Genomic DNA, 18,870 nt, shown 5'->3' on the forward strand with positions numbered 1-18,870 from the left:
AGCTGAGCAGGCAGGTGTGCATCACCGGGTACTTGCGTGTGGTTTGTGTGAGGCACTTGCCTGAACAGTCCAGGAAGGCTTCCCGGAGGAGGTGTTGCTCAGGGTGAAATCGAAGCTTCCAGATCACTGCAACACCCGCCCTGTCACGGGGGCCCCTGGGGAAAGAGCCGGTCTGCGTGATGAGGAAGGAGTGTGGCACACGGCACAGATTAGGGAACAGCAGACATCTAATGGTTTTTATCTGCTGATTCACGAGACAGAGAATTTCAGGCTTTGACGTCCTGCAACATGTCGTGAGAGGTGGCTGTGGGGCAGACGGGATGCCATACCCCATACCTGCCAAGCCCTGCCCCCCCCCCCCCCCCCCCGCATCCGAGGCCTGCAGGGGCTCTCTGCTCTGTTGTGACGGGTTTCTGGAAGGCTGGTCGGCGCAGCGTGGGGCGTGCTCAGTGTCCCGGGGAGAAGTCTGTCCACGGGCAGAGGTCGGGGGAGGCAGGGCAGCGGCGGGCTGAGGTCTGGGCCGGCGGCTCAGAGGATGTGCAGGCTATTCTGGGCGGCGGGCAGGAAGCGGCCGTGCTCCGGGCGGCTGCGGAGAGGTGGGAGCCAGCTGTGGGCATCTCCGGTGCCCACGTCGGTGCTCCGTCCCAGCTGGCTCTTCCCTTCCTCTGCTTTGCTCCCTCCTCGGCCACGGCCAGGAGACAGTCCCCGGATTGAGAGGGAAGAGGGGCTGTCGGGGGGCGGCCCCGTTTGGGGCATGCCCGCAGAGGTGAGCAACTCCCACCGCGTCTGTCTGAACGTGTCCCGGCCTGTTCCCTGGTGTTCAGGGGCTCCTGCGTTTTCCCCCTGCTTCCGGTTGCTGCACAAGAGAGAGAGCACGGCTGCCGCCACCCCACCCTCCCCCCCATCCTTCCAGTCAGGCTCTCTGGGGCCCCGGCCAGTTGCTCAGCTGGTAAATAGCTAATGCCCGCCCAGAGCCTGTGCCCACTGATCCTGGGAGGCCTGGCACAGCTCGGTGCCTCTTCCACTCCTGAGCCAGGCCTTCCCCTGAGCCCCTGTCACAGGTGGCCCTCCCGGGCCTTCCCTGACCCTCCTGTTCTGGCCTCAGGCCTTCCAAACTTTGCCTCAGGGCCTTTGCGTGACAGTCCTCTCCCAGGCCTAGCTGCATGTCCCCAGCTCCTAGAGCAGTGCCCCCCCCGCCCCCCAGCCCCGTCACTGTGACGGCCCCTTTCTGTCTCCTTGGGGTGGCTGTCACTGTTCCTTTTGATTTGTAGATGTGTTTTCTAGGTTATTGTCTCTTTTCCCAAGCCTGCCTCACTCCTGGAAGCTGGCCTGGTGCCAGGTGCGCAGACCGGGCTTTCCGTCGGGGCCAGGATCGGGGCGGGGAGGGCGGGAGGCCCCGCCGGGCCGTGCAGGCAGGACAAGGAGGGTGCGTTTGTGTTGAGCCCCTGGGGAACCACAGGAGGGCTTCCTGGGGGCGCCGGCTGGCACCAGCGGATTCCTGCCCCTGAAACTCCAGAGGGACCAGAGTGGCCTTGCGGGCCCGGGTGTCCTCCGTGGTCAGCCTCCACGTGGCAGGGACCTGGCTCAGCCAAGTCCCACTCACTCCTCGGCCTGGGGACTTGCCCTCCGTGGCCGGTGGCTGGGGAGGGCGACGGAGGAACGTGTCTCTTGTCCCCCAGCCTTGGCCAGCGGGCTCTTTCCGGGGGCCGGGGATGCTGACACAGAAATAAAGCTGCTGTTTGCATCCGGCGTTGAGTAACCCACGCCCGGCGGTGACAGAGGAATGCCAAGGCCCCCGACCCGCCCGCTGCACAGCTGGCTGTCTCCTCCCTCCCTGCTGGGAGCGGCTCCCACCTCGGCGAGGGCGGGACCCGGTGGACAGCGCCACGATGCCCGGCCCACGGGGCACGGGGGCACCTTGACCACGTGCGGGGCGCGGGTCCCCGTCCGCATGGGTCCCTTCTGACGCCCAGGAGCCCGGCGCCGTGCGCTCACTGGTGGGGTGGGGGCGGGGGCGGGAGGAAGTCTGAGGCCAGCTGGACAAAGAGGAAGCGGGCACTGCCCGGAGGGCACACCCCCCGCGAGGCCGGCTCCGGAGGGCGAGACCGCATCTCGTCCGGGGAGGCGGCGGGAGGCACCCTGCCGCGCGCCTCCCCCTTGCCCCTCACGGCTGGGCCCTGGGTGGTTGCCGGGTGACACGGGACTCATGTCCCCCTTGCTGAGCCCACGCGGGGCCCCTGCCCCCGGGACAGGAGCAGCTGAGGGGCCGGAGGTGCGGCCGGCCGTGCCGCCCCCCTGCCCCTGCCGTGCCCAGGGCCCCGGGCACGCGCTCACCCTCCAGGCCCGCCTGCTGCAGCGTCCCCTGGGGCCAGCCTGGAGGGCCGGGCTGGGCCCACGACAGGCGGGGGGTGGGCTCTGTGAACGGCGCGCCCCGGACCCTCGGATGCGGTGTGGACGCCATCCCCCGAGCGATGGGCTGGGGCCCTGTGCTGGGGAGGGCACGGGGTGGGCTCAGGACCGTGGCTGTCGGTCAGGGGGCCCGCGGTCCTCGGTGACCACCTGTTCCCACTGTGCCTTGGCCGGGGGTGCGGACGCCGGCCGGGCAGATGTGTCCGCAGCAGGGAGGTCCCCATGATGGGCAGTCAGGGAAACCCCGTCTGTCTCCCACCCCCAACCTCCCTGCCCCTGAATCCCTGCTTCCCCCCTACCACGCGTCCCTGCCTCGCGCCCCCCCCTCCCCCTGCATCCCTGCCTCCCCTCCACACACATCCCTGCCTCACCCCATCAACTTCCCGGTCTCCCCCCACCCCACCACCTTCCTGCTGAAATCACCCCACATCCTTGCCTCACCCCTCCATGCCTACCTCACCCCCTTCATCCCTGCCTCCCACAGGCTTCTGGGCGCTCTGTAGGAGAGCTCGCGTGCAGCCTTGCCCGACCGGTCTCTCTCCCGGGGCCTGGGGCTGGGCCATGCCCGGGTCCCCCGGGGTGCCCTCTGGGGTCCGGCCCGTTCCTCCCTGGCACCTCCCACACCACAGCGGCAGGCTGGCGAGGCGCTGTGCCCGGCTGAGAGCTTCATGTGGGGGCAGGACCGGCCCGGGGAGGCCCGGGTGAAGGGCCCCATTCAGGAGGCCCGCCCCGGGCTGTGTGGGCCGGGCTCCCGCTCCCCATGGGCAGTCCTGTCTTGTTTTGTCAGCAGAGGCTTTCCTGCTCTGCAGGTGCAGGGGACGGGCCCCCCTGGGGGCCTCTCGAGAAGGAGGAGGCTGTGGCCGGGCTCCAGGGCCCTCACCCTGCTCCCTCCCTGAAGTGGGGTCGCCCTGGCCCTGCCCACCCCCGGGCCTTCTGAGGAGTCAGCGTCCCATCCTGTCCGGGGAACCTGGGCCGCGGGCAGGTCCCACAGGACAGGAGGACTCCCGGGGACCCTGCTCACCGGGCCAGGGCCTCCCCAGTGCCAGCCGACTGGGATTAGGGGGACCCCAAAGGGGGTGCGGGTGGGGTGTGCGCTGAGGCCAGTGGGCGTGTGGGAATCCCGTGTCTGTGGGGTGGGGGGGGTGGGGGTCACGCAGCTGGCCGTCTCTGGCCTCGAGGGATCGGGTGGGCCAGCCCAGGGGTTGGGTGGGCCCCACCTTGGGTTACAGGCTGGCCACGAGGGCTTTCTGGCCTCTCGGAGGACCTCTGTCTCTAAGACACAGGGTCAGGGCTTTGGGGAGGGCGGGGAAGGAGGGGGGGGCTTGGCCCCGAGGACAGTATGGGTGACCCCTCAAGAGCTGCCCTTGGACTACTGGGGTCTGGGCTGGGAGGCCAGGGCTGGAGGGTGAAGCATGACGGGGTCGTTCCGGCCCCGTGGGCGGTGAGCTGGCCCATCCCCGGCACATGGTGCCCCTCTACGGAGAGGGGCCCCTGGGCCGTTCCCCATGAAGGGATTTCGCCGTGTGGTCTGGGCTGGCCTGACCTTGCTGGGCCTGATTTCTCCTCTAGAGAAGTAGGGCCCGCTGGGATTCTCTCCCAGACCCCATGTTCAGGCCTTTCACAGGACGGAGCCACGGCCCCAGAGGGAGCGCGGGGCTACCCCCTCCCCCACACTGCCTTTGCTCCTTTTGGGGGAACCCCAGGCTTCAGCATTTCTTTTTTTTTTTAGAGAGACAGAGCATGAACGGGGGAGGGGCAGAGAGAGAGGGAGACACAGAATCGGAAACAGGCTCCAGGCTCCGAGCCATCAGCCCAGAGCCTGACGCGGGGCTCGAACTCACGGACCGCGAGATCGTGACCCGGCTGAAGTCGGACGCTTAACCGACTGCGCCACCCAGGCGCCCCCAGGCTTCGGCATTTCTAAGCCTCTGTTTTCCTGCCTGAGAGATGGGCGTCCTAATACCTAACTCGCTGCCTCAGTCGGGGGTCCAGGAAACACTCTGGTGTTGTTGATGGAGCCGGGTCGGCCGCACAGGAACCCCCCGGCTCTTACCGCTGTCCTTCTCGTCAGTGACCGTAGGCTGCTGCCCCCTGCCGGGTCACCCTCTGGTGTCCACATGACCCATGAGGGCCTCGGCCTGGAGAGGTTCCTGGACTGCACGGGCCCAGGCGGGAAGGCAGGGCCCTTCTGAGGGGCGGGCAGTGGTGCCAGCTGCAGACAGGACCTGGCAGTGAGGGCATCCACCCGCCCTCTCCTCAAAGTGCTGGGCAGCTCCTCGGAGCCACAGAGCCCTGGTGGTCTGGGACCGCTCCCCAGGGCGTGGCCCAGGTGCCCCGGCCCGAGGCCCCCCTGTCGGGTTCAGGGGTCCGCAGGCATCTGTTTCGGAAGAGACAGCGAATTCTGGGGCCGCTTCCTGGATTCTTTGCTGTCTCCCTGGGGGTCGTGCTCTCCTCTGGCCTGGCACCTGCCGCTCCCTACCCCTGCCAGGACCAGGTCCCTGCCTCGGAGAAGCCCTCCCCGATCACCCCTTCCAAGGGGGATGAGAGAGGGAGGGGTTTCAGGGAGAAAGGGGTGCCCGGCTGGAAGGAAGCCCCACCTGCTCATGTCAAGTCCCGTGAGGTCCCTGCCCCCCGGGGGGTGTGTGCCCAGCCAGCTGATGCGAAAGGAGGGCAGTGCCCCGGCCCCTTGGTGACACCTGGGAAAGCCTCCTTCCCCTTCAGGGTCTGCTGGTGCTTCTTGACTCCCTGGTGAGGCCGGGCAGCACCCCCCTGCACCCCCGCGGTCCCGGCTCCTGGGGCTCAGGCCGACAGGGTACAGGTCAATCTGATGGCAGTCATGGCCCAGGAAACCCTTTACTGAGTATGTGCAGGGGGCATCCTTGATGCGTCCCTTCCCTACTTCCCAGTGGGGAAACTGAGGCTCAGGTCACACATGGCTGTTTCCATGGGCCCCTCGTGTCCCCTGGAGTGGGACCAAAGCCTCCACAGTGGGGTTGGAGGTTCCTTCATCTGGAAACTAAACTACAGCAAGAAAGACTTAGGCTGGACACAAGGAGGGACTTCCCCAGCAGGAAGGAGCCTGGGAATCCCATGCCCTCCTGGCAATGGTGGGGTCGTGTTGACCTGGCTGTCCGAAGCTCTAGGATCAACGTCCCTCCTTCTGCCCCACCTTTCTCTTTCTTGAACCTGGGCTGAGGCATCCTGGGAGTCCTGGGCACGGCCTCGACTGCTGGAAGGAGGGCAGGGCCCTTTACGTGCTTGCTCTGGGGTGCCATCGTCCACACGCTGCCCCAGGCCAGCGCCCCCCCATTGCCCTTCTCGCCCCAGATGGGAAGAGGGGAGGTCCCCCCTGCCCCGGAGGCCTGCAGGGGCTGGCCGTCCCCAGGCCGAGGACCTCCCGAGACAGGGGGTGGCTGGGGTGCAGGGTGGGCACAGGTGAGTCCAGGATGGGACCCCTCCCTGGGGAAGATGGTGAGTGAGCTCATGGGAGCACACGCAGCCGCTGGGGGTGAGCTCGGTTGGGTTACTCTCCCCACACCTTCTAAACAGGTGCTGAGAGGGGCTTCTTATCAGGGCACCTGGGGGGCTCAGTCGGTTAAGCGTCTGACTTCCGCTCGGGTCGTGATCTCGCGGTTTGTGGGTTCGAGCCCCGTGTGGGGCTCTGTGCTGACAGCTCGGAGCCTGGAGCCCGCTTTGGATTCTGTGTCTCCCTCACTCTCTGCCCCTCCCCCGCTCGTGCTCTGTCTCTCTGTTTCAAAAATGAATACACAGTTAAAAAAAAAAAAACAAGGTTTAAAGAGGGGTTTCCATCACAGGCCGGCCAGGCTCAGTGCCTGTGCCTCCCTGGGCCCCGGACGGCCCTCCCGCCCCACGGGTGGCTGCCTCAGGTGGGTGTCCAGGGCTGAGTGCCTCCCAGCTCCCCACCTTCCCCGTGCCGTGTGCCCGGTGTGGCTGCGGCGACGGCTGTGACTTACCATCCGGGGTCTGTCCTCCCTCTGCCCGGGCCACATGCAGCTCCCGGAAGGTGGACTGAGGAGGGCCTGGGGTTCCCACCGCTGGCTGACCCCTGAGGCTGGGTGGAAGGAGGCCTGTGCTGGAGCCCTGTTCTCGCTGGCTTTGATGCTGTGTGACTGTGGGCCATTTCTCGCCCTCTCTGAGCTTCCCTCCTCCTGTGATGAGAGATAGCCCTGCTTCTCAGGCTTCCCGTGAGGACTGGAGTAGACAGGAGGAAGCAGGCTTTATGCAGCTCATGGCTGCCTGCCCTCCGTGCTGGGGCCTCAGACCCACCGGGCACTTGGGGGGCTGCTGGGGGGGCCTGACAGGGGAGAGGATGTGGGTCTCAGCTCCGTGGGTGGGTGTCCCTGTTGTCTGATGGGCGCCGGCCCGGGGCCGGAGGCTCCCAGCTCAGTCACCCGCGGCCCGATGTTGGGACATGCCTGCCCTGTGCCCTGGTCGTGTACGTGCCTCCGAGTCACGCGTGCACACACGCACGCACACTGGGGAGACCCCTGAGCAGCCCCTCTAGGGCCCCCCGAAGGCTTTGGGATGACAGCTTGGGTGGCACGGTTAAGTTCACAGCCAGAGTCTCTGCCCCCAAGCCACCGCCAGTCGGCGTGGCCCTTCACGGGGTGACAGTGGGAGACCCCATGCCCCCCTCGCACACTCGAGGTCTCTGTGCTGCGGTGGGTGTGGGCAGCGAAGGGACATGAGCACAGCCGTCGGCTGGGGTCCTCACGGCCCCGCGGGGCCATCCAGACACACGGCCGGTGTGGGGGCAGCTGGGTCTCCCACCGTCACCACCTCCGGGGGTGCAGCGGCGTGTCTGGGGGTCGGCCAAGATAGGCCTGAAGTGCCTCCGGCCAGGAAGCCCCGTTTCTGTACCTGGTGGTCGGGGTTCTGAGCGGGGCCAGCGGGGTGAGTAGCCCCTCTCTGTCCCCCCATCTCAAGGGGGACAGATTCTCTGTCCTTGTGGCACGGAGCTGTCATGGGCCTTCCCAGAAGAGCGCAACCCCATCCCTGGGCTCCAGGTGTCCCCGTGTGCCTGTGACATCCCTGTTTCGGGGAGAGGCCGGGAGGAGAGGGTGCGGGCCGAACCCCAGCCTGCCACTGCCTGCGTGGTGGCTTTGCCGAGCCTCCGCGGGCACCAGGAATAGCGGGCACGGGGCAGTGCCTCGTCCGGCTCTGAGAAGGCCGGGAGGCTGGCAGCATGGGTGCTGGGCTGGCCTGGTGTCTCCTGTGGTCCCCGGGTGCGGCCCTCCCTGCCGCCTCGGGACCCTTGCCCCGCGCCTCCTGCCCACGTGTGCGCCCAGCAGCTGGGGCGGCCCTGCCTGCTCCGGGCTCATGCCAGAGCCACCCCCTGCCCACCCCAGGCCCCTCTGTGCCTGGCACCGTTGACATGCAGGCTGGGTGTGTGGAGAGCTGCCTCCGTGTGGCACCCTGGTCCACCGGGGGCCCTGTAGGGCCCTGCTGAGCCTGTGGGGGTGGGGCAAGGAGGGACGGAATGGAGCACGAGGATCTCACGTCTTGACACACCCTGGAGGCCTGCGTGGAGGAGGCGGCCCTGAGAATTCTGTTCACTGAGCCCCTGACCTGAACCTAAAGCTGCGTTCGGTCGGTTCAACAGACGTTTGTGTACCAGGCCTCGCGCTGGGCCTTCAGATGGGGCCCCACCTGAGGAGGCAGGGGGCGGTCATTGCTGTGATGGGGGTGCGGCAGGGGCCACGGGCCCGGTGGGGGTGTCTGGAGGCCTCCCTGCAGGGGAGCTCAGGCCTGTGGGGCAGGGGGTGACCCAGGAAGATGGGCCTGGAGTTCAGGCTTCATCTGGAGGGTCTTCAGTTGGGAGGGAGCTGGCAGGCTTGCATCTCCCCAGGGCCCCCGGCTCCCCAGTGGGGACTGAACCGCTGAGTTGGGGAGACCGGCGGGGGCTGGGCTGCGGGTTCTGGCCGCGGTGACCCCGGGGCCGGTGCCGTGTGCATAGGCGCCCTGTGAGGGCCCGGCTGGAACACGAGGCGGGAGGGTCCATGTGTCTGGGGTCCCCAGCGATGGGGACACAGGTTTTAATCTTCTGGTAAGCTTCTTGCCTGGCGGTCTGGAGTCTGTGCAGTGTGGCCTTTGGGGAGACGATGACCCAGGAGCCACACCTCCGCGGGCCCAGCCGCCTGTCGTGTGGTCCTTGGGGTTGTGGGTCGAGTCCCCGGGGCAAACCTTTTAAGGAGACGAGCCTCCGGACAGTCCCTGGTGGCAGGTCGGGGCCGTGTGGGGGTGCGGGGAGGCGTGGCTGCGTGCTGGTGCACGTTGGGGTGTGGCAGCCGGGGGGGGGGGGGACACAGGCGGGGCTGCCCAGGTGTCCCTGGGGGGCTGGGCAGGAGGGAGGGACTCGGTCTCCCCTGGGGGCTGTCCTCTGCCCCTCCTGCTCATTTGTCTCCCGGACCTGAGGGGGTCGTACGGTGCAGTGTGCCCGAGGGGGACCCCGAGGAGACGTGTCCACGTCCCGACCCGGGACCCGAGAACGTGACCTCACGTGGAGAGAGGGCCTTCGCGGGCGCAGTTCGGTAACAAAAAAGGAAAAGACGAAAAGGACGTATTTCGAATTATGTTTTAAAAACCGCCACCAACGTTTGTATCCAGTACTAATGCCAGTTTTTAGAAACTCACGGAGGTTTCCGTAGTTACTATCGTCACGAGTAACTTGTTGGCTTGGCAAACGGCCATTACGAGTGCAGGGGCCGAGCTGGGGGCCCCCACAGATGTCCGGTCCCTTGGAGCATAAGGATGAGACCTCACGCAGAAGCACCTTTGCAGGTGGGACGGAGCTCAGTGTCCTGAGAGGCCGTGGCCATCCCGCGTGCCTGGGCGGGCCCTGCACGCGGTGACGGGCGTCCCCATGCACGAGAAACTAACAGCAGGGGCCACGTGACCGCACAGCCACCAGCCCAGGGCGATGCCTGGGGCCCCAGAAGCCGGGAAAGGATACGGCCCCCCTCACCCCACCCCTCCCTGCTCAGGGTGAGCCCCCACCAGGGCTGAGCTGCGTCCACGCACAATGTGGCATTCCTGCCCCGGGGTCTGTGGCTGCCATATGCCCCAGTGGGGGGTTCAGTCTTGGCCTGAAGCCGGGGCTGGGGGGATCCTGGGGTCGGCCAGCTTGGGCTCATGGTCGCTGTGGCCTTTGACGTGCTCCTGCTGGCTTATAGCCTCGGGGGTCCCATCAGTGGCTGTGACTCCCCTCTGGGATATCCAGGGCGTCTGGGACGGAGGGCCAGCTCCACAGCCTGGAAGCCCTTGGAGGGCCCGTTGAACCGCGCCCCAAGGCCCCGCCTCCTCACGTGGGATGACGGTCACCTTCCGCGCGGGGTTTAGAGGGAACAGTGCCACGCAAGGGCTGGGCCCGCAAGGGGACCCGGGGCACAGCCATGCAGGACCGGAGGCCGCCGCCGTGGGAGTCCGATGTCGGGTGGGTGTCGTGGTCCGGGGCGCTGAGCTCATCGGCTCCACGGCAGGGCACCTGCCCTCGTGTGTTCCGGGGTCTTTGGAACCTTCCAGGGCGACTTTTATACAAACTGAAGCCTCTCTGGTACGATTTGGGGTTTAAAACGTCAGCACCTAATCTGTTGAATCACACGTTCAAAACCCTGTCTGGCCCCGGGCTTGAGGTCCCTTGACGAGCCCTTGGTTTATCTGCCTGGAAGGTGCTGTCCTAGCCCGGCCGGCGGGGGGGGGGGGGGGTCCGGACCCCTGTCATGCCTCACCACCAGCCTTTGTTAGGCTCCCTCCGTCAGCTGCTACCCACGAATGTCATTCCCTTTCCTTTTTGAAAATTGTAAAATACACACAAAATTTATCATCTTAACCGTGTCAGGTACACAGCTCAGGGACATGAAGCACATTCCGTCTCCAGAACTTTCTGTCTTCCCAAACAGAAACTCTGTCCCTGTGAAACATGGACCCCCATGCCCCCCCCCAGCCCCGGCGCCCGTGCTCGGCTCTCTGTGATCCACCGCTATGTTTCAGCCTCCCCGAATTCTAGCTTAGACCCCAGGGTAAGCCCGACGGCCACGCTCTTTGGTGTTGGGGCTCCGAGGGCTCCGGGAACAGCCCGTGCTTTCTGCACGAGTGTGGTCTGCGTGAATGATTCTGACCTTCACCGGAAGCATCCCAGGGTGGAAAGGTGCCTCGGGGTGGGCTGGAGAGACCTCGCCGGGGGTTCACAGCGCCTCCCGGGAGTCTGGGCACACCCCCGACTCAGCTCCCCGCCTGCGTCCTGCCCCCGCGCCCTGGAGTGCCCTCCCGCTGTCTTGGACGGCGGCCCTGGCAGGCCTCCCACATTCTTCCGTGTTCCCAGGGCACCTGGCCGCCGCAGGTACAGGGATGATGACCGATAAGATTCAGGACGTCCCTGGTGCTTGCGGTCCCGGCCCCTGGCCAGCGGCACAAGCAGGGCACTGTCCCTTGGGGCCGACGTGGCCTCGGGGGGCCGGCGCCTCTTCTGCACCCCGCCCTGCTCCTGCACCCTGACCCAGAAAACGGGTCAGATCCATCTCTTCCTGGTCCTCGTGTCCCAGCTCTCGGGATGCATAGGCGGCGGACTGGGCCGGAGCCGTGGTCTCAGCCCCGTGGAGGCAGGAGGTCCCGAGCCCCCCCGAGGGCAGGGACCCCACCTCAGCGTCTCTGGGGCCCGCAGGCCCACCCGGGACAGGACAGAGTAGACACGAAGCACACTGTGTGTGTCACGACACCTGACTGACCGTTTAGCCTTCAGGACGCAGCGGGGCTGGGGAAGCACGACACTTGGGGGGGCGTCCCCCGTCCCCCCGCCCTCGGTGGAGAACCCCCGGTGGCCATCCCAGGAGGAGCTCCTCAGGCGGGCTCCCACCCCCCGGGCCAGTCTCCACCGCAGCTCTGTCTGCACAGGGGCCTCCCCGTGACCTCTGCCCAGGAGCTCGGGGGTGAACCCCTCCTGACGTCCCCTCCTGGGGGCCGGCGGGGTCCGTGCACAGATGGGACTTGGCCCCAGTCGTCCTTCCGTGCCCGTGGGCCTCCCATGGTGGACGCTTCACATAAACGGAGTCACGCGACACGTGGTCTGTAAGCGTGGCTTCTCGACGCCCGTGTTTCGGGGTCTGTCCCGCTGTAGCGGGGGCCTGGGCCTCGTCCTTTACGGCTGGCTGACCGCGCCCCGCTCCGTGCGCCTGGTCCCCGGCCGGTGGGCCTCGGGCTGGGTGGCACTTGGAGTTCTGAGATGGGGGGAGGGAAGGGGCGTGGCCCCACTGGGCGGGGGGTGGTGGGCAGCCTCCATCCCCAGGCCTGGGCTTGTGTCTGGGGGGGAGGGAGCGGGCGGGCTGGCCGCGGAGCTGACCGCCGTGTCTTCCCGCCCTGCAGCTTCCTCATCGTCCTGGTCTGCCTCATCTTCAGCGTGCTGTCCACCATCGAGCAGTACGTCGCCCTGGCCACAGGGACCCTCTTCTGGATGGTACGTAGCCACGCGAGGGGCTGGACCGCTGCCCCAGCCGCCGGGGCTCTGTTCTGCCAGGCGAGCGGGCCATGGCATGGAGTGAGCTGCTCTGGGCCTCTCCCGCCCGCACGGTGACCCCGGACTGATGTCCCTCCCACCCTGCCGGCCAGCAGCCGGGGACCGGAGGCGTAGAGACCCCCACACTTGCCGGGAAGACCGCCGTCAGGCTGGGACTGGTGGTCTGGGAGGGCTTCCTGGAGGAGGGGGCTCCGAGCTGCACTGGAAAAGGAGGACAGGAGGACCTGTCCGCACGGCTCGCCAAGCCTGCCCGGTGGCCTGGGGGGGGGGGGGGTGACTCCTGACCTGGGTCGAGGCCGGTACGCCGACCCCGTGGGGGTCTCGCCCCACGCCGCGCCTCTGGCCGCCTGCTTGGCCCCGTCCACAGACCTGCATCTTCTCGCCCTGCCTCGAGGTGCCGTTTTCATGGTAAACCAGAGCCCGGGGGCGCGTAGACCCTCGTGGAGGCTCTGCTGCTCCGTCCCCCTGGTCCGACTTCTCCCCCAGGGCCGCGCAGCTTCCGTGACTGTGTGCCGAGGTCTGTCCTATCTCACGACGTAGCGTCCGCGCGGCAGACCGTCCTCGCTCGTGTGGTCTTCCCAGCGACCTCTGCCGCCCAGCTGCCTAGCATTCGGAGAAGTCTGGGGGCAGCTGGGGGACGAGCGTGGGGAGACTGCCCTCGGTCTGGTCTGGTGAGGTCTCCCGTCCACGACCGTCGCGCACCCGTCTGCCAGGCGCACAGGTTCGCGATGGGGGCTTCCGACCGCGGCGGTGACGGCTGTCCCTGGTGACGGCAACAGTGGTCATTGTCGGCTACTGTCACAGATGGGTGCTCGGACCGCGCAGGCCACAGCTGCCGCCTCCTCCGTGTTTTCTGGAGGTCGCGCTCGCTCGCGGCCCCCTTGTACGTATGAAAGCCGTTGGTGGCTCTGTCTGGACGTGGGGTCGCGGCCGGCAGAGGCGTGTGTGGCTCGCGGGGCCCAGCGGGGGTCGGCGTGGTGGCCGTCGCGGCTGCCGGGCCCCCGGCCTTGCGGGCTGGGCGCGCTCCCGGGGCTTCTCGTGAGGAAGGGTGCCGGCCTCGGGCTGGCGGGCAGTGGGTCTTCTCTTGACCGGCGGCATTCTCCGAGTCTGACGTGAGGGTGTTGACTGCGGGCAGCTCTCTCCCGCGTCCGTGGAGATGGTCGCACCGTGGAACCACTCGCTGGCCCAGCATATCGCTTTCATCGTCCTGATAGGCTACGCTTTCTCGTGTGAAAGCAGGGACGTGCTCACCGTCCAAAAGCAGGATGGTGACGCTGACAGCCTTTGGGTGACAGAACTCTCCCCCGGTCCTGGGCGCCCACGGGAGCAGCCGAAGGTGCCGGCCTGGCCCGTGCCGAGGCCCTGGGGGCTGCGGCCCGGAGAAGGTTCCTCCTGCACCCGGTCAGTGTGTCAGCCGCCACTGTCCTGGCAAGGAATGTCCCCGAAGCCCTGCGCCAGTGGCCCCGGTACGGGGAGGGGGTCCACCTCCTCTGCAGGTGAGACGTGGGTGATGCTTCTCACCTGCACCTGCTTCCCAGGGTGGGGACTGTCCTTCCCGCTGGGTGGCCTCAGGTCCCAGGGGCCAGCAGCTGGGGAAAAGCGGGGAGCGTGGGACATGTCTCTGTTTGAGGGTATCACATGATGAGTCCTGGGCCGCACGGAGCACGTCCGAGTGTCCTGGGGCGGCCGCAGCAAAGTCACCCAGACGTGTGGCTTAAACAGCATTTATCCCCCACGGCCCGGAGCCCGGAAGTCGGAGATCAGGGGCCGGGATGGTCCGTTCAGCGAGGACGCCCTTCCCCCTTGCAAGCGTGCCCTCTCTGTGTCCTCACACGGGGGGTGGGGGCTCTCTGGCGTCTCTTCTTACAAGGACACTGACCTTACAGGACCAGGGCCTCATCCCAGTTACCTCAGTTTACCCAATTGTCTCCTTAACGAGCCCATCTCCAAATGTAGTCACATTCCAAGGTGCTTGGGGGTTGGGGCTCCCACATGTGAACTTGGGGGGCAAACAGTTTGGCCCATGAAGCCCCCCGAGTGGCTTGGGGTGGTCACTCTGGTACCGAGAGCTTGGCTCTTGGGTTTTGAGAGGCCCCAATGACATCTGGAGTCTGGGTGGGCGGAAGGCATGCCGGGTGTCCCTGCACGCAGAGGGCTGTGTGAACTGGGGGCCCTGAGTTCAGGTGGTGACTTGCCCCGTCCTTGAGAGCTCAGGCAGGGCCTCCAGGTGCAGCTGGGGGGGGGGGGGGGCGGGGGGACAGGACGGAGGCTGCCGAAGCTGCCAGGCCCTGCCGACCGGGACCCTGGCAGTCATGGCCGGCACCCCGATGTGTCGCTGGGACCCCAGGCCCTGTGCTGTCCGTGGAAACCAGACCCACGGACGACGGCCCCAGGGTGGGGGCAGCCCCTGGCAGCCTCAGGCCCTGTGTGGTCTGGCCTCCACTCTCCTCTTGCCCAGGAACACCTCCCTGCCAGACAAGGCTTGTCCCGTTCAGAGCACATAGTTCATTCCATGGCACGGGGCTGCCTTCTCAGCAGCCCCTCCAGAATCCCACCTGTCCCCCCAGCAGCCCCTCCAGAATCCCACCTGCCCCCCCAGCATCCCGGCTGCCCCCCAGCATCCCAGCTGCCCCCCAGCATCCCGGCTGCCCCCCACCATCTCGGCTGCCCCCCAGCATCCCAACAGCCCCTCCAGAATCCCACCTGCCCCCCACCCCCGCATCCCGGCAGCCCCCCGCCCCCATCTCCATTTCTCCTGGGCATCTCCTCTGCCTGCCCGCCCTCAGTCACAGCATCTTTGAGGCCCGCGTGCCACCTGGTGGCCGTTGTGTGAACTGCATGCGCAATGCCCCGGCTGCGGACGGGGGCTCAGCAGGGGCTGGGAAGGGGGAGGCTTGTGGGTACTCCTTCCTGCGGGCCCCAGGTCGGGTGTGTCAGCGAGCAGCCGCCCTGCCCCCAAGCGGAGAGCCCACTCCCACTGCGTCCCGCCTTCCCTCCACCCGTTTGAAGGCAGAGACCCCTGCGGCCTCCCTTGTCCCCCACCCTCTCGTGTCCGCTGCCTCCTGCCACCCTCGTGTCCCAGCAGGGGCCCTCTCCGCACGCAGCCTTCTCTGGGGTGGGCAGTGCCTTCTAAAACAAGCCTCACCGTTCCCAAAGCTCCCTGTTGCATTCAGGAGAAACCTGGCCCCTCTGTCTGGGCCTCCAAAGTGCCACACATTCAGGCCCTCTCCCCCTCCCTCTACATCACTCTCTCCCTCTACCCCAGTGCGCTGTTTGCTGACCCTCGGACTCTCCCCACTGCTGCCTCGGGGCCTTTGCACACGCTCTGCTCTTGGCCTGCTATTTCTCTGCCATGCCACATGACCGGCTTCTTGTCCAGCTTTGGGCCTCAGGCTGGCTGTCACTCTTCCTGAACCTGCCACCTGGGGGTTCCCTGCTCCTCTCTCCTGGCGCACCTGCTTTTTCCCAGCAGTCTGAGCATGCCAGGGGATCTGCGGGTGGGTTTGCAGCTTTCCATCATTGTGTAGTGCCTGAGGGCAGGGGTCCAGTGTTGGTACTCTCCCACATGCCCAGCACGGTGCTCCCAGAATTTGGACATCCCTCCTTTGAGGCCCCCCCACAGGACACCCGCAAGTTGCTGTGTGGTCCTGGGCCTCAGCACCCCCTCCCCCGTCCCCCGCCCCCACTGGTGGAATAGAGGGGGTGGTCAGGGCAGCTTCAGACTTAGCCCGCTGGTGGCCTTGCTGGGTTTCCAAGGACGTCCCGGCTCTGTGGCCGAATGGAGCCGGATTGCTTCGGGCGGGGGGGGGGGGGGGTGGATTGAGCTGGCTGTGTCCGGCTGCCACTGGAGAGCCCTGACCACGGGGGGTGGCGGGCACCGGGGATATACCAGGGAACGAGGCAGCCCGGTCCCAGCCTCCAGGGACGGATAGGAGTTGTGTCCCTGGCGGGGCCGGGAAGGAGGGGCACGGTGAAGCGGGGCCGGGTGGGATGTGTCCGCACAGGTGCCGAGGGCTTCTCCAGGGAGGGGACCCCCTGAGAAGGGCAGGGGAGACCAATAGGTACTGGGGGCTGGGACAGGCAGGGACCCCCGCCCCGCAGCCTACAGCCGCCGGGCCCCTGCGGGCGGGAAGACGGGAGGGGGACTTCCTGGGGAGGCGGCAGTCGGCAGGGGTGAGGTCGGAGCTGACCCCGGGGCCCGGGCCGAGGAAGAGCCCCCTGACGGGCGGGGGGAGTGGGCCTGAGCGGTGGTGGCGGGCAGAGGGCGGGGCCGCGGGCCACCAGGTGGCGCTGTCGTCCGCGAAATGCGGGCACCGCTGGCCGGGGCCCAGAGTGCGAGCGGGAGCCAGACCGCAGGCGAGAGCGCAGGAGGGGCCGAGCGTGGGCTCCGTGCGAGGGGCCCGGCGACCCGCGCGCCGCGGACACGGTGGAAAAAAGCCCCCCGAAGCTGGGCTTTCCCAGGGAGCCCATTTGCCCCCGTCCCCTTTCACAAGCCTGGCGTTGGGAGGCCGAGCTGTTATCTCGGCGGAGCGAGGAAGCCCCAGGGCGGCCTCCCGGGGATTAAGCGTTCTGCTGAAGCAGGCATATTCGAGGGCCTGCAAAAGCCATTTGGGGAGGGATCTCGGCGCTGCGGGTCCGGCCCCGGGGCCGTGAGCGGGCACACGTGCGACCCGAGCCCCGCCGGCCGCTTCCCGGGGAGGGGCCCTTCCCGCCACGGCGCGGGCACGCGTGTGCGCGCGCCCTGCCCGTTGCACGCACGGAGCGTGCGGCGCCCCTGCGTGTCCGCCCGCGTGAGCGCGCGGGCGTGTCCGCGCCGCCTTAGGCGCGCTGTCCGCCCACGTCCCCGTGCGGCCGCACGGCCGTGAACGTGACCGTGAACGGGCCCCCGGTCTGTCGGTGGCCCTTTGTTTCTGCCTCTGCTGCGGGGACAGAGCCCCCCGCCCTGGGCAGTGAGAGTCTGGGCCCAGGTGAGGGGCCGGGTTTGAGTTTTGTGTCTTCTTCACTCGCACACAAAGAGAGGCCCTCAAAGGCCCGGCACAAACAGCGGGTTCCGTGCCTTCTGGCGCTGAGCATACCAGGGGATTGTCCCGCGATGCTGTGGTTAGAAACCCCGTGAGCCGCGGCCCGGAGGCCTGGGGGATGAGGTCATCGCTCGCGGCTTCCTCCCTTGCTGCCGGAGGCTCCCTCAGCCCCGCCGCCGCGGTGACCCAGCCCTCCTGCCAGCTGGCTGGCCCCCCTGGGGTTCCTGTTTCCCCGCGGCACAGCGCGACACCCTCCTGCTCTCCCGGCCTTGCGTTGCGAGCTGCAGCGCGAGGCCCCCCGGGACCGTGGGCGCCCTCGACGGCCGTCCGTGGGTCCCCGTTTCTCGGAACGAGGTCCGGGTTCTGTCCTCGGTCCCCCGGCCCCTACAGACCTGCGCGTTTCCAGCTTCCGCCCTCCACGCCCTTCAGATGCCAGGGAAGACGGCTGGGCTAACTTCTGGGCCGGCGGCTCCAGTGGTCGGGAGCCCGCTGTGCGAACGCTCTCTGCCGTGCCCTTTGCTCGCACGGAGGGGACGCAGCTCACGGAGCCTAAGTCGCTTGTGGCCAAGGTTTTCCACCAAGAAACCCCGAGGTCTCATTTGCTCCGGGGCAGCCTCCTCCTGGGGGGGCCCTTCCCGCTCAGGCCTCACCTCTCTGCTTGGTGAACTCCTACACATGCGACAAAGCCCCACTCCACAGTTGCCTCCGGGGCCCCTTTCTGCTAGCCCCGTGGCGTCACCTGCTTCGCCCACTGGAGCCCAGGGTGCCCTGGGCAGACCGCATCTCCCTGCTTCACAGCCTTGAGCTCACATGTCCCCCTTTCCCCAGCAGGGCTTGCAAGCAGATAGGTGTGGGCTCTCAGGGACAGGACACGGGCTTCACGTCTGCACCCTGTGGGCCCTGCCTGAGAGCGGTGGGTGCCCAAGTGCAGGGCAGGGGCGACCCCTCGATCCCCGATGAGAGTGTGTGCATGTCTGTAGTCCCCAAAGAGTGTGTGTGTGTGTGTGCGCGCGCGTGCGTGTGAGTGCGTGTGTGTCCGTGTCTGTGTGCACGTGTACCCTGATAGGTCACACTTGGGCTGTTGCTGGCACACATGTTCAGATTGTCCCTCTGCAGGGTGGGGGCTGTCCGCTGACCCTGGGTGGCCCGACTTCCACGGGCAAACCAGACCTTTGCTAGTTTCGAAAGAAGCACTGAGATAGATGTAAAGAGCCCTGAACGGCTGCGGACTGCATTCTGGATGTTTCTGTGCCTGTCGAAGAAGGGCAGGGGACCTCTTCTCCCGGGTCTGGCAGGCAGAGGTGTGAGTCGTGCTGTGTGAACACAGTCGGCCTGGGGTGCCCACTGCGCGGCCCGTGGTGTGGAGCGGCCCGTGGCCCTGCTCAGTGTCCTGCTCACGTGCCCTAAACCCAGGTGCCGACCCAGGGTGACAGCGTGGAGGGACGCCGGGACAATGGCGGGCGGGGCGGGGGCCCAGGGCCCGTGAGCAGGGGCCTGATGGGCACGGTGCTCGTCTGGTGGGGGCAGGCTGCTGGGGGGCCATCTCTCCTGTGCCGGGTGGGGCAGGGAAGCCCTGGCAGGCCTCCCCAGATGCCCCTCAGTCCAGGTCAGCCCCTGATGCCCCCGTACATGTCCGCAGAATTGGAAACCAGTACCCTCCAGGGGACTTGGCCGGTTCGCCAGGGCCCCATGCTGGCGGTCAGGGACCCCTGAGAATGATACCCCACCCCCTCGGTAGCCTGAGCCACCTCTAAGACCCTGGTGCTTTGACACCTGCTTGCTGGGCTTCAGCCCCGGCTCTGCCTGACCATGCCCCACACTCGGGGCTCTATGCCTCGTCCCAGATTTTGTCGAACGAGTGGGGTTGTCACGGGTCGTGACCCCCGTGACTGGGCGCGGTGGCCATTCGTT

The 18,870-nt window shown here is 67.3% G+C and overlaps 1 protein-coding gene across 4 annotated transcripts in view; it reads left to right on the forward strand.

The window, feature by feature from the left end:
• Positions 1-18,870, forward strand: part of KCNQ1 (potassium voltage-gated channel subfamily Q member 1) — a 318,704-nt gene that overhangs the window by 33,013 nt on the left and 266,821 nt on the right. For all 4 annotated transcript variants that reach the window (XR_008290216.1, XM_053202764.1, XM_053202762.1 and 1 more), the window contains exon 2: positions 11,788-11,878. Coding sequence is in view for 3 of the 4 variants with exons in the window: in XM_053202764.1 (XP_053058739.1) it covers positions 11,788-11,878 (91 nt within the window). In the remaining variant the exon portion in view is untranslated. The remainder of the gene's footprint in view (positions 1-11,787; positions 11,879-18,870) is intronic.

This window comes from Acinonyx jubatus, chromosome D1 (genome assembly GCF_027475565.1).
Source record: "Acinonyx jubatus isolate Ajub_Pintada_27869175 chromosome D1, VMU_Ajub_asm_v1.0, whole genome shotgun sequence".
Taxonomy (NCBI): Eukaryota; Metazoa; Chordata; class Mammalia; order Carnivora; family Felidae; genus Acinonyx; species Acinonyx jubatus.